The sequence below is a fragment of the Cyprinus carpio genome, chromosome B9 (genome assembly GCF_018340385.1).
Source record: "Cyprinus carpio isolate SPL01 chromosome B9, ASM1834038v1, whole genome shotgun sequence".
Lineage (NCBI taxonomy): Eukaryota > Metazoa > Chordata > Actinopteri > Cypriniformes > Cyprinidae > Cyprinus > Cyprinus carpio.
Window position 1 is genome coordinate 20,921,367 of NC_056605.1, and position 12,415 is coordinate 20,933,781.

Consider the following 12,415-nt stretch of genomic DNA (forward strand, 5'->3'; position numbering starts at 1 on the left):
TAAATTTAGGGGGGACAAAGTCACATCCACGCCGCACACACATTCAATTCTGCTGGTAAATACTTGGTCTGGACAAACCACCATATGCTAATCAACACAGCATTTACACGTCAAAATCAGCATCTCTGTCCCTCTTGCTCCCAAACTCATTCTTCCTGCTCTTTCTTTCCTCTCTTTTTCCCCTCACCCCTCGTTAATTACCGTATGTCTTTCGCTTTGATAGAGAGTCTCTTGCACGAATTAGTACAATATTGCTGCCCCCTTTAAAGCCCAACCCCCAGCGCCCCCTTCTTCCCCCTATCTTGTTGCATTGGGGCACCTTGTACACGTATTGGTACCGGGTTTTTCAGTATAACACTTGTCAGTGGCATGCATATGGAAATGTGAGTCTCCATTTTAGCTGCTAATTCTGCATCCCCTCTAAGGACCCTTGCTGTGTGCCCCCCACTATCACAACTAGGGGATGCTGGGACCTCATGCTGGGGGCAACAAGGCATTGCACTATTGAGGGATGGACGGGGTCAGTGCAGGGGTACACTAACAGACAGGACACGCTTCTCTGGTCAAACACCAGCACACCCCTATATTCTGAAGCTGACATTGACCACCTGCAATATGTGCTTAAAGTATCAAGCAGAACTGTGGGTTCATATCTGTAATAAGCACAATGATATTTATTATTTGAGAACAAATGAATAAAAGAAAATAACCAGGCCACATTTTAACAACCACCTGCTTTATGGATCAAATAACAAACGTGTGATCTTTTATGCAAACGATAGCAGAATAAAACCGAACAATGATCCTTCTTGTGTCTTAAACGAACTTTCAAATGTGGGAAGACAGGGAAAATGATGTCATGAGAAAAAAATCCCCCTTCATTGTATGGACTTGTACGACCTCACTGTAGTAAAAAAGACTCAAGAGTATAAGCCAATCAGAATAAGAATGAAAGAGAACACAGAACCTAATCCGCAGCCTGCTATCAAACAGGCCTCTTCTGCACAAGTGTGAGAGGTTGAGAAATGCTCTCTCCAGGCGTGCATGTGTGAAAGCGAAAAGGTGTTTGTGAGACAAAGTGAAATGACAAGTGTGGGTGTGTGTTAAAGAGAGTGTGTGTGACTGGCATGCTCTTGACCTGCGGCTGTATGCTGCTAATCCTCTGATCGGGATGCCAGGAGGACCGCGGAGCCTCAGGCCTCAGTCCAGTTTCTGATAGACTGCCCCACTCACAATAATACACGAGACCTCAGCCCATTTACATCCATCAGGGCTGCAACAACCCCAAGCATGTCACACACAATTCAGACATTTTATCTGAAAACAGGTGGAACCCAGACACCTACAGGAGGAGAGTTACTTACTTATTTCTGCACTATTTTACACCATTTACTAGTGTTAGTACTGGACATAGCATACCCAGTGCCAGATGATAGCCGAACAAAACGTTAAAAAAAAAAGAGATCCAAGATGATCTGATTTTAGCTGGCTAATACTGGTCTATTACGATCTGTTACTGCTTATTACTGGTAACCCAGCTTGAACAACATAGCCATGATGAGTAACCAGTAAAAACCAACAATAAAATACTAAAAAACATACATATACTGGTATATGAAACCTTCTTAGTAAGTCTAAGTAATTTTTTTTGTCAGAAGGGCTGGTTGAAGAAAGTAAGAGTAAAGAAACCAGTGGCCAGAAAGTGTAGAGAAAGCACCAAGGGAGTGTGCGTTTATGCATAGATAAAGGTGGGGGTGAGGAATCTCAGACTGCCAGTCAAATACTTACCATTTGTCAGTGTAAGAGTGTCTGTAGGCCCCCAAATCCCTGCGCTTTGTATGGACAAATTGGCAGAATGCGGGGTCTTGTTTGCCCAGCCTCTCTGGAAAGCTGTGGGAAGTGGGTAGGCTGACCAGAGGAGGGTGGGAGAAATCCCCATCAAAGAGTGCCGTGCCTGGGAATAGAACAACTAGATGCCCTGGTCTGAGAACCGGCCTCTGTCAGAAAGAACAAGGTCTAAAGTAACCAGCAGGGAGACACATCTGCTTGGCCTGACCTGACCCAAATGAAACTGAAAAGAGGAAAACTAGTGTATTCACACCACAGCAAAGGGGGCAAGAAAAAAAAAACAAAAAAAAAAACGATGTTTTCTGAAGCATAATGTGATACTAAAGACTGGAGTAACGGCTGATGAAAGTTTTGTCATCACAAGAATAAGTCACATTTTAAAATATATTAAAATACTCTTATTTTAACACTATTTCATAATTTTACTGTTTTACTGTACTTTTAAAATGCATTTAAATATACATACTAATATTTAATACATAATAATATACATACTAATATTAAATACATTTAAATATTTTCTTTAAAAAATATTTAAAAATCTAGTAAAGTACATAGATTTTAAGTTTTACATTTACATTTTTTACATGAATTTGTCTGAAGTGATGGATATTTTATGACCAAATATAAGTGGTTACAATTAAAGTGTGTGCACTGCCTATAAAGTCATACCTCAATAAGATATACTTGAGTGCTCAGGAAATGAGTCTGTGTGGGCGTGATGCCATATGATGATCAGTGCCTGTAGCTAATCATGTGACTAATCCCGTTAGTCTAAACACACAGGTTTCCTTTTTCTCACTGTCTTTCTGTCTCTCATCAGTTTCCAGGACACACTTCTTTAAACCTCCACCACCTGATTTAGTAACCATAGACAACCACTTCAGAAATTAAGCATGATCATTTGAACTTTTTATGTACAGTATATCAGATGTATTATATGTTATTATAATGTGGGGTTTTTTCTCTCTCTTTAGGGTAGGGGAGAGTGGGCAAAGCTATGATCATTTTTACTAATATCATTCTATAGGCAAGGAGAAATAATATAATTACAGGATGTTTGTTACTGAAAATAGACTAAAGTGCCAGTAACATTAGATATACACTGCGCGTCCAAAAAAAAAAAAGTCATCACCTGGATTTAACTAAGCAAATAGTTAAGATCCTCCCATTGGATAATTACTGCATGGATGATTATGTTTTGTGCCCAAAGAATGAGGTCATCAGACTTGGATATACTGAATGACCAGGTTATTCCATCAATTAATTTTTTTCTTCCCTGATGGCCGTGGCATATTCCAAGATGACAATGCCAGGATTCATCGGGATAAATTTTTGAAAGAGTGGTTCAGTGAGCATGCAACATCATTTTCACACATGGATTGGCCACCACAGAGTCCAGAGTCAGACCTTTACCCCAATGAGAATCTTTGGGATGTGCTGGAGAAGACTTTGCGCAGTGGTCTGACTCTCCCATCATCAATACAAGATCCTGGCGAAAAAATAAATGCAACTCTGGATGGGAATAAATGTTGTGACATTGCTTATCGAAATGATGCCATGGTCGAATGCGTGCCATAATCAAAGCTAAAGGCAGTCCAACGAAATATTAGAGTGTGTGACTTTTTTTTGGACGGGCAGTGTATAATGATTATAATTTAACTTAAAATATAATCTGAATTAAGAAATCAGACTTTTCAAAAATAAAGTGGTCAAAGGGTAAAATGTACCAAGTCAGGGGAATGTATCTTTGATGTTCAATTAATTCAAGTGGCATGTAAAAAGCACTGACAATTCAATTTCAACTGCACACACAACCAAACAATATACAGGTATGGGGCACTTTAGCAACTATTAACTAAATAAAAACTTTTGAAACATAAAATGGATATCGATAAATGACTACCCACTAACATTTTATAATTTTTAGAAAAAAAATATTCACTTTATTCATCATTTCAAACTTCATATTTCACACAGACTGTGACTACTTTAAATGACATAAGAACTCATTATAAGAGAATAATGACAAAAGGTCAAGCTTTTAACTGGTTCAATGTATTAAGTTGGTACTCTGAAATCTCTTTTTTAAACAACTGGTGAGTTTATCCTACATGGCAAGTAAAAGTTTCCAAAATTGAGAAAATCTTGAAACTACATATAATTCACATTATCTTTTTTAAATACAGAGAGTGCCCTCTGCTGGATATTCACCAGAATACCATTTAACACTGTCAGGCAGATATATGTTTGATTAGTAATGTCTGTCAAGTCTTTCAGTCTTGTTTTGCAAATCACAGCAAGAAATAGCCTACACTTTATCATTTAAGCAGTTTGATACTGATCATATATGACTAAGGAGCTCTATGTAGTGAACCTGAAAATACTGATATATTTGTTGAATTTTCACTTCCCGCTGAGCTTTAGGACATCTCTCACCATAGCACCAATCCCATCAAAAATCAAGTGCAACTTTGTTTCACACATGAAAGCAGGTGTGGTCACCACCTTGTTCTTCTTGTCCACGTGCGCTTCGTGAGGGTCAAAGGTTAAGGGTAATTCAGACAAACACAAATGTTTATAATATTACAGAGAAGTAAAAGAGAAGAAAAGTTGAAATTATGGCATAAACTTTTTTTTTTCATAATTTTATCTCACGATTATGAATTAGTATGTCTTAATTGATCTTTATCTCAGAATTATTACTCTTTATGACATCATTTAAATATTGCATTTCATAATTCTGATTTTGTATGTGATTTTTTCTCTCATAATTATGACATTTTATCTAATTTAAGATTTAGCAAAAAGAAAAAAAAAAAAATTCTTGTGTGGTGGAAATGGGTTTCAGAAGAGAAGAGAAGAGAAGAGAAGAGAAGAGAAGAGAAGAGAAGAGAAGAGAAGAGAAGAGAAGAGAAGAGAAGAGAAGAGAAGAGAAGAGAAGAGAAGAGAAGAGGACTGTTCAGGTAGGATATAGTGACTTCTTTGACAGTATGTTTGGCTCCCAGTGCAGTGATGGCTTGAGTGGTACCAGCATATGGCCACTTCCCACCTTCTTCCTCCTCATGACCCACCGTCACATCCACACCAGGAAGAACTTTCGCCGCCAGCACTGGAGATATACAGCACAACCTGGTGACCAGAAGACAAATCAAAACATGTCTGTAAAATCTGATTTGATTAATAAACAAAACAAAAGACCCCAAATCATTGGTCTATATAGATAGTGATAAATAATAACTAACCCAATTGGCTTTCCTGCATCATGGAAGTCCTTTAAAACTCGCTCAACTTCTTTGTTCACCTTACAGTCCTTCCCATCAATGGCAAATGTTGACCTGATGATGTTAAAGATAGATGAAGAAGAAAAAATACAGATAACAGAAGTAAAGACTAAAATATATCTAAAAGCAAAGAAGGTTAATCAAAAATGTTTTAGTATTGGTTTTATCTTTTAATATTTTCTTCAAAAGACTGATTTACCACAATGATCCACATCACTCACAAGTTTTTAGCTGCACCGAAACCACCAGGAAAGATGACTGCATCGTGATTACTGACATTCAGTTTTGCCAGGTCAGTGATGCTGCCCCTAGCGATACGAGCTGATTCTGATAACACGTTCCTATATAAAGAAAAGTTGAGCAAGATGGATTATTAATATATTCATGATTTTTCCTAACCCTAAACGCATCAAGTAACAACTGTTTAGACACTGTAATCATTCTGAAATCAGAATTTCTTCAAGGACACTTCACCTTGACTCGTTCTCCACAGGCTGACCTTTTCCGTGGTCTATCACATGCATCTGAGACACATCTGGAGCAAACATCTGAACCTCTGCACCTCCCCGACTTAGATGCACAAGGATTCTACATACACAAACACACAGAGAAGCAAAGTATTCACACAAAAGAAAAAGGTTTAAGCAACAGCACATATCTAGGTTTCACTGAGAAGAAAATTCTGAAATATGTTAATTGTGCTTTAAAGTTCTTAATATTGATTAAAGTAGCTTGAAACTCATGCTGCAGCTGGTGCCTTGTTGGTTGTCTGTCCTTTATCAGGATACAGGTTGCTGTGAACCCTCTGAATGATTTAAGAAAAAAATAGTATAGAGACGTAAAACTAGTATGGTACTCACGCTGATGCCTCATGGATTTCAGTGCCATCATAGACACCACATCCTGACAACACCTAATAAAAGCAAAGATAAAGTTACAGCTTTGCTTTCAGCATGTGTTTTGGAGAGCAGAAAACAAACGCTATAGAAAACACCAGTTACTCGAGTTGTGTGTTTGTATAGTCTTTGGTTGTTCGCTTTTCCTTCATATAAACGCAACTGGCGCCATCTTGCGTCTCGTTTATTGATTAAAACCCGTTACATTATAACAACAGTATTAATCTGTAACTGTAATATTGTCGCGGTGTACCTCCTGATTACTTTGTCAGGGTTTATTTTGAGATAATGACAGTCAGCCAGTGACTCTACATTATCTCGTGCACATACAATTATTATTATTACCGTTTAATGCAAATGAGCAGACTAAATCAGGGTAACGTGAACCTACCAAAACTGACAAATAACTACTTCCAATACTAATCAAAACTAACTTCAATCTCTCAACGAAAAAATGAGAAACTTTTGATAAGACCTATTAATTCTACACAAGGCTGCTCTAAAATGGGACAATAAATATGTGTAACGTTAGGTAATTTGACATACAGAGTCAATGACAGTCATGTGCAGCACCGGCAAATAACGTTACTTACAACAGCGACTTTCACAAAACAGACAACTGAAAAAGCGTGAAACAACACATGAACAGAAAAAGCCCATTGCACCCACGTGCACACGTAGGGCTCAACCTGTGCAGAGCACATGCCCTTTTTACCCTTACACTCCGCCTTTTCTTGAAGGTGCGCAGCCAGCTGTATGAAGTCACCCTTTCGTTGGTGGTCTTTCTGAACATATTTAGGAAATGAAAGCGCAGAAATCGGGATCCTCAGCTGTCAGTAAGCGATAACTCCGCAATAGTCATGAATACGAAGTTCCACAGTAGACAACAGCTGTTTGCGAAGGGTAAATAAATATCTTGTTGTTTGAATAAGTACTACTAAACACTATGTCTATAAAGGCTCATATTTTATTTATTTGATGTCTGTCTGACTGACTCACTGACTGAGACATGTGGGACGGAGAGAGAGGGCTAGCACCATCTAGTCTAGCCAATACATAGCCAACACTTAAATAGCCTGTGCATACAGTAGCATTTCATCTTTTTATAAAATGCGGGCCAGATGCATTTTACCACAGGAAAAAAACTTAGCGCTCCGTCTATATAGCTACAAAAAACTAGTTTGTAACCTGTAGATGAAAATGTAATGTGAGGCGCCGTCGCCGTTTTAATGACGGACACAAAACACATTTGCACACATTCGTGGTCAAAAACTATATATTGATAAGTTACAACAACATTGTTTGTTTTTACCATCGGAAAATCATGACAGTCGCCCCCGCGCTGTTTCATACTGGAACTTTCACAAAGCGACGAGTGATCCTCGTCACCTAGTAACATATATAAGAAATTTTTTCTTTGATTTATGATTGCTGATACACTTATTTATTATTAACATTTAGGCTAATCAATGGTATACTATCCGCTCGTCCTCACATGTATAAAAGGTTGTAGTACAACATGGTTTTACTACAGTAATGTAGTAGTAACTAAAAAAAATTACAGAAGATCCAAATCTCATATTTTATCATGCAGATCGAGGTAAAAGGTGGTAGAAAATAATATCCAAAATAAAGTAGAAAACAAACATTGTGTAATATTTTTACAATTTTAAATAACTGTTTTCTATTTGAAAATTTTAAAATGTAATTAGGGGATCAAAGCTGAATTTTCAGCATCATTAATACATACTACACGTGATCCTAAAAGACTGCAACGGTAAAATTGAGTACTTATTTTTTCATTGTCATTAAAGGGATAAAGTGAATAAGAGACCAACATTACCACCACAGACAAATTTTTTGCCAGGTAAATGTTTTTTAAGGCTTTTTTAATTACTTAAAATTATATTTCAAAAAAGTTCTTACTTGACATTGCTCACTTCCCCTCTTCTCAATAATGAAAGGTTTTAACCAAAAATACAAATTAGCTTATAAAAACAAAGAGGTCTATATAATTTTTTTCTTTTGAATATTGCATCTGATTTTGGTTTCTGTTTGGTTTTAAATTTTTACATGTTTAGTATGAGTCAAAATCTAGAATATCATTAATCTACTAAAGCTACTATTTTTTTTGTTTATTGAATTTGTCATGATGTGAGCATTTCTTCCTTTTATCAGTACTAACTTCACATACACACTCTGTTTCAGCACATGGACATCAGAGAGAACGGGACAGTGAGCGCAGCGCAAACATTACATCTTGTGAGACTGGGGCATAATAGGTCCCCTGTTTACACACTGCTGCCACTAACGTTTCCGCTTGTTATCTGACGCCATTGTTGTATTATGACAAGGGATACAATAGGAATAATAAACATCAACATAAAGGGTAGAGAATTATATGAATCATAAAAAAGCCAAAAAAAACACACTATAGGACCACAATAAACAGATAAATGAAAATTATGTAAGATTATATATTTACCACAGAGTACAAAGACCAAGATGAAATAAACAGATAAATGAAAATTATGTAAGATTATATATTTACCACAGAGTACAAAGACCAAGATGAAACATTTAAGTCTTACATATTGGTGGAGCTTCATAAAAAAAAAAAACAATAATACAAAAATACAAAAAAATGGATATAGTTAGCACATATACACACTATAGGACCACAATAAACAGATAAATGAAAATTATGTAAGATTAAAAACAATAAAACAGATGAGTCAAAGACATTCAGAGGTATCATGGCAGCAAAAGCCAGGATTGCTTGTATATGTTCACATGTTTGTGATGGGATAGATTATTCAAGCAGAACTTCAGAGGTAGGAATTTTCTTTTGAGATCAGGTTTGACAAAAGTTAGAGGAAAGTGGATATGTTACTGCTTGAAAATCCTAGTCAGTGCAGTTACTGTGGCTATTTTAAGAGACACAGTCTGTACAGACTAGGTCACTTGCACAGCAGTTCCTCCTCTCCTTCTCTGTATGCCTCCCTCTAGTGGTCACAGCCAAACAGCTCCTGAGACACCCTGTGCTGTTCAGGTAACATTTTGACCATCATCACAATCATGGGACTCGCGTATTGGTAGTAATAGTTACTGATCACCGTCACACCCTTGGGTCCACATATTGCAGTATCAACCTTTCTTAAGTGTGTTATGGTTCCTTCCTTCACAGGCACACGTGATGTGGCTTTCAAGTCAACATCATAAACTGTTTGACCTGTAGTAGAAAAGACAGTAAGCTTTCTGTCACTAGATGACAAACACTTGTAATGAGGATAGACAATCTACAGTATTTTACAGAACAAGCATGCCTATGTTTATACCTTTGATGACATGAGCAATGTGATGTTCTGCGCACGCAAAGGCAGCATCTACAGGACCCTCAATTCCCAGGACATCCTTCAGGAGTTCTGGGTAACCTTCCAGGTGTGTGTGTGGCTTTCCAACTTTGTACACAAACACCTCATTGTCCTGCACATGGAACAGAACACATGAGAAGATATATGCAGACATTTTCACTTCACTGAGTATAATAGTTTAAGAGACACCTAATATTATAAAGCCTGTTGAAAGTCATTTGCTGCACAATCTTGATCATGTAGAGATGACCTTCATAAGAGAAGACTGCATCAACTTCACTGTGCAACTCTTTGAAAGCACACTTAATTGTGTCTGAATGAAACTTATCACCAGTTGTGCTGAGGAAGTGGTGCCCTAGGGAAGAGAAACAATGATTTGTTTTACAGATGATTGTGTCAGTGAACCTTCTGAAATTGCATTTTATTAAATTAGTGACTTGCATATGTATACTGATATACATATTTAAGAAAAGGACAAGAGAGCTTTTGTCCTTAAATATTAGGTTGTGATTCTGCCATAGGCTGCATGTCGTCACGGTCATGCTGCTATTCTAAAGGCAGTATGTATGTGCTTTTCTTTAGCAAGTGGTTTTGCTTTTATACAACAATTTAGTAAACAAGATGTTAATATTCAGTATCTTACATTTTAGACACAAAATTGCCAGCTACATTGTCTTTTTACTGATCTTGAATACTGTTTAAGTCAGTTAGCATGTGCATTGAGATGCAGGGTCTGCCTTTTTGAAGGAATTGTTTGAATAAATGATTCATTGACTCACTTATAAACGCCACCTACTGGCGTAACAATATAACCTGAAAGAGTCACTGAAAATCCCCATCACTATTATGCCGTCTGGATGAAAACTCACCTCGGAAAGCATATACGCTGCCATCGTCATCAGATGTAATAGCATCCAAGTGGACACGGCTGCACTGTTCTCTTTCAATGTGCTCATTAGTGCCCTTTTGTCCCAGAGAGACAGCAGACTCCATTTTTTTGTAATGCTAAATTGCTTTCTCCGTCCATATAATTTTTCCACACTTGCATGTTCATTGTTGCACTTACCAAAATATGGGCATCTCATGAAGTAATCACGGGTCTCCTTTGGATATTTGCCCCAGACTTCTCCTGTAACTGGGTCAAACTTGGAGAACTGATGACCATGAAAGCAGTAATAATGATCCATGTAACGGAAGGCTCCGGTGCAACTGGGCATGCTTTTGAATTCCTTTTCATCACCTTCATCAACCTTCTTGGTCTTCACATCGAAGTGGTAGATCTCATCACCTTTGGTGGATTATAAAAGAATTTAAAGACAACAAAAGCTCACATACTTATTACTTTCCTTACAAGTTTTCTATAATGTTTTAACCTCTGCAGAAGGTAAAAGACCACAATATATAACACCTTTGAAAAAGATTATGGTGTCATTGGTACAGTCTGGCTTGGGACACTCCACTGCAGCATCCAAATGGTCAGGAATTCCAGGGAAAATTTCAGAGATATCCTTGGGATAGTCCTTCTCCAGCTTGTGCTTGTAGTAACTGAAGACCTTGATGTCCTTTAATGGTGTTAAAGAAGAAGTTAGTTTACATGTCTGATAAATAATGCAAACATCATAATGGATTACAAACTGCATTTAAGAGAATGTCAAACTTACCAGGAAGAAGAACTGGTGGTCATGGTTTTCTGGGCTGTCTTCAGAGTGCATGTGGAATGCAGCGTCCACATGTCCCAGGTGATGATGGTCATCCAACTCAGGGAAACTTTCATTAGAGAGCACAGCCTTGCCATAGATTATTTGTATTTATGTTTATTTACTCATCTGAAAAAAAGTTATATCATGAAACATGTGTCTTGATGTATAATAATACATCAATTTCATTTACTGCCAACTTAGGGAAATAGTTTTAGTTTAGCAATTTACAAGACCCATCTTTTTGAGCATGACCCTCCTTATGATGCCTGAACACAAAAAAATGATGGAGTGGATGTTAAAATTACAGATAACAACACACTGGAATATCCCCAATTCTAATAAAAATGTCTGTAATGTTACATTTTCAACTACTAGGCAATTAGATTTAGCAATATGTTTATAGATTTTTGTGTTTTGTAATTTGTTTGGGAAAAAAACAGACATCAAGCAATTCAGGATTTAAAAAAAAAAAATTCTTAAAGAATATCTGTGTCTGAGACAGTTTTTTTTTTTTTACTATTATTATACCTTATTAATATAATTGAATCTTGCCATTGTGGCATAGGCTACTGAAAAAAATGCCTTGCCCTTATGAAACATTGCTTGATATGATATCTGTAAAGTCACTTTTGATAAAAGCATATTGTAAACGAGTAAATGTAAATGTAAAATTGTTTAAAGTATATGCAAGAATATAATGAGTTACAGGCAAAGCAGTCAAAAGTGAAGAAATCTACATGTTGGTGCACACATAAAACCATTCAGTTACATGCCCACACTAAACAACACACGTACAAATGCACGTTTGCACACTTCCCTGACTCCCCCATCCACAAGCTGGTCAAGGTACAAGGAATTTTCTGGTGTGGTATTGGGGTTGGTACAGGTAACATGAGTTGAGCAATGCAAAGATGTATAATGGTGTTTATGAGACTTGGCATGTATTATGAAGTATTATCAGAAACCCCTTGCAGGTCAGCAGTAAGTGGCATGATAGTTAATACATGCATTAACATGCATTTTTTTTTTTTTACTTTCTTACTTAGGAATATACAGAAGAGTACACAGTATTTTATACTGTATATAGTAATTGCATGCACTTTATTTCGTCTATTTTTTTTTAATTGACAAATGCATGTATTTATTTATTTATTTATTTGATAATAGTTAAAAAATCCGCTAATCAATGGCGGCGCCCGGGGAAGCTTCAATAAAATATGAAACCCTGCCCCCCTGGTTCACATTTAAAAATATGTAGCAAAAATAGCAGACGGGCTTGTTGAAAAAGCAAATTCGTTCTCTGCCAGCAGCAG

General features: G+C 37.0%; 2 protein-coding genes across 2 annotated transcripts; both read right to left on the bottom strand.

Moving 5' to 3' along the window:
- Positions 1-3,768: 3,768 nt before the first annotated feature.
- On the bottom strand, positions 3,769-6,629 carry LOC122138504 (glutamine amidotransferase-like class 1 domain-containing protein 3A, mitochondrial). Its single transcript, XM_042731470.1, has 7 exons — positions 6,622-6,629; positions 5,993-6,045; positions 5,607-5,720; positions 5,354-5,473; positions 5,094-5,186; positions 4,824-4,980; positions 3,769-4,383 (listed from the first exon to the last, which is right to left on the bottom strand). Exons 3-7 carry the CDS (start codon positions 5,678-5,680, stop codon positions 4,255-4,257), a joined length of 573 nt encoding a protein of 190 aa, XP_042587404.1. The 5' UTR covers positions 5,681-5,720; positions 5,993-6,045; positions 6,622-6,629; the 3' UTR covers positions 3,769-4,254.
- Positions 6,630-8,785: 2,156 nt separating this feature from the next.
- LOC109096357 (hemopexin-like) lies at positions 8,786-11,210 on the bottom strand (the record flags this gene model as incomplete). The annotated part of the gene is made up of 7 exons (XM_042730437.1): positions 8,786-9,260; positions 9,367-9,514; positions 9,630-9,757; positions 10,272-10,353; positions 10,443-10,690; positions 10,811-10,964; positions 11,064-11,210. Coding segments are annotated over 7 exons (1,134 nt in total), but the record flags the coding sequence as incomplete, so codon positions are not given.
- Between the last annotated feature and the right edge of the window lie 1,205 nt (positions 11,211-12,415).

Excerpts from the sequence above, each read along its gene's own strand:
- LOC122138504 (XM_042731470.1), bottom strand. The coding sequence starts at position 5,680 with ATGTTTGCTCCAGATGTGTCTCAGATGCATGTGATAGACCACGGAAAA. Across the intron at positions 4,981-5,093 it reads GATGCAGGAAAGCCAATTGG|GTTGTGCTGTATATCTCCAG; the intron begins GTTAGTTATTAT and ends TCTGGTCACCAG. Across the intron at positions 4,384-4,823 it reads ATACTGTCAAAGAAGTCACT|GAAGCGCACGTGGACAAGAA; the intron begins ATATCCTACCTG and ends TTTGACCCTCAC.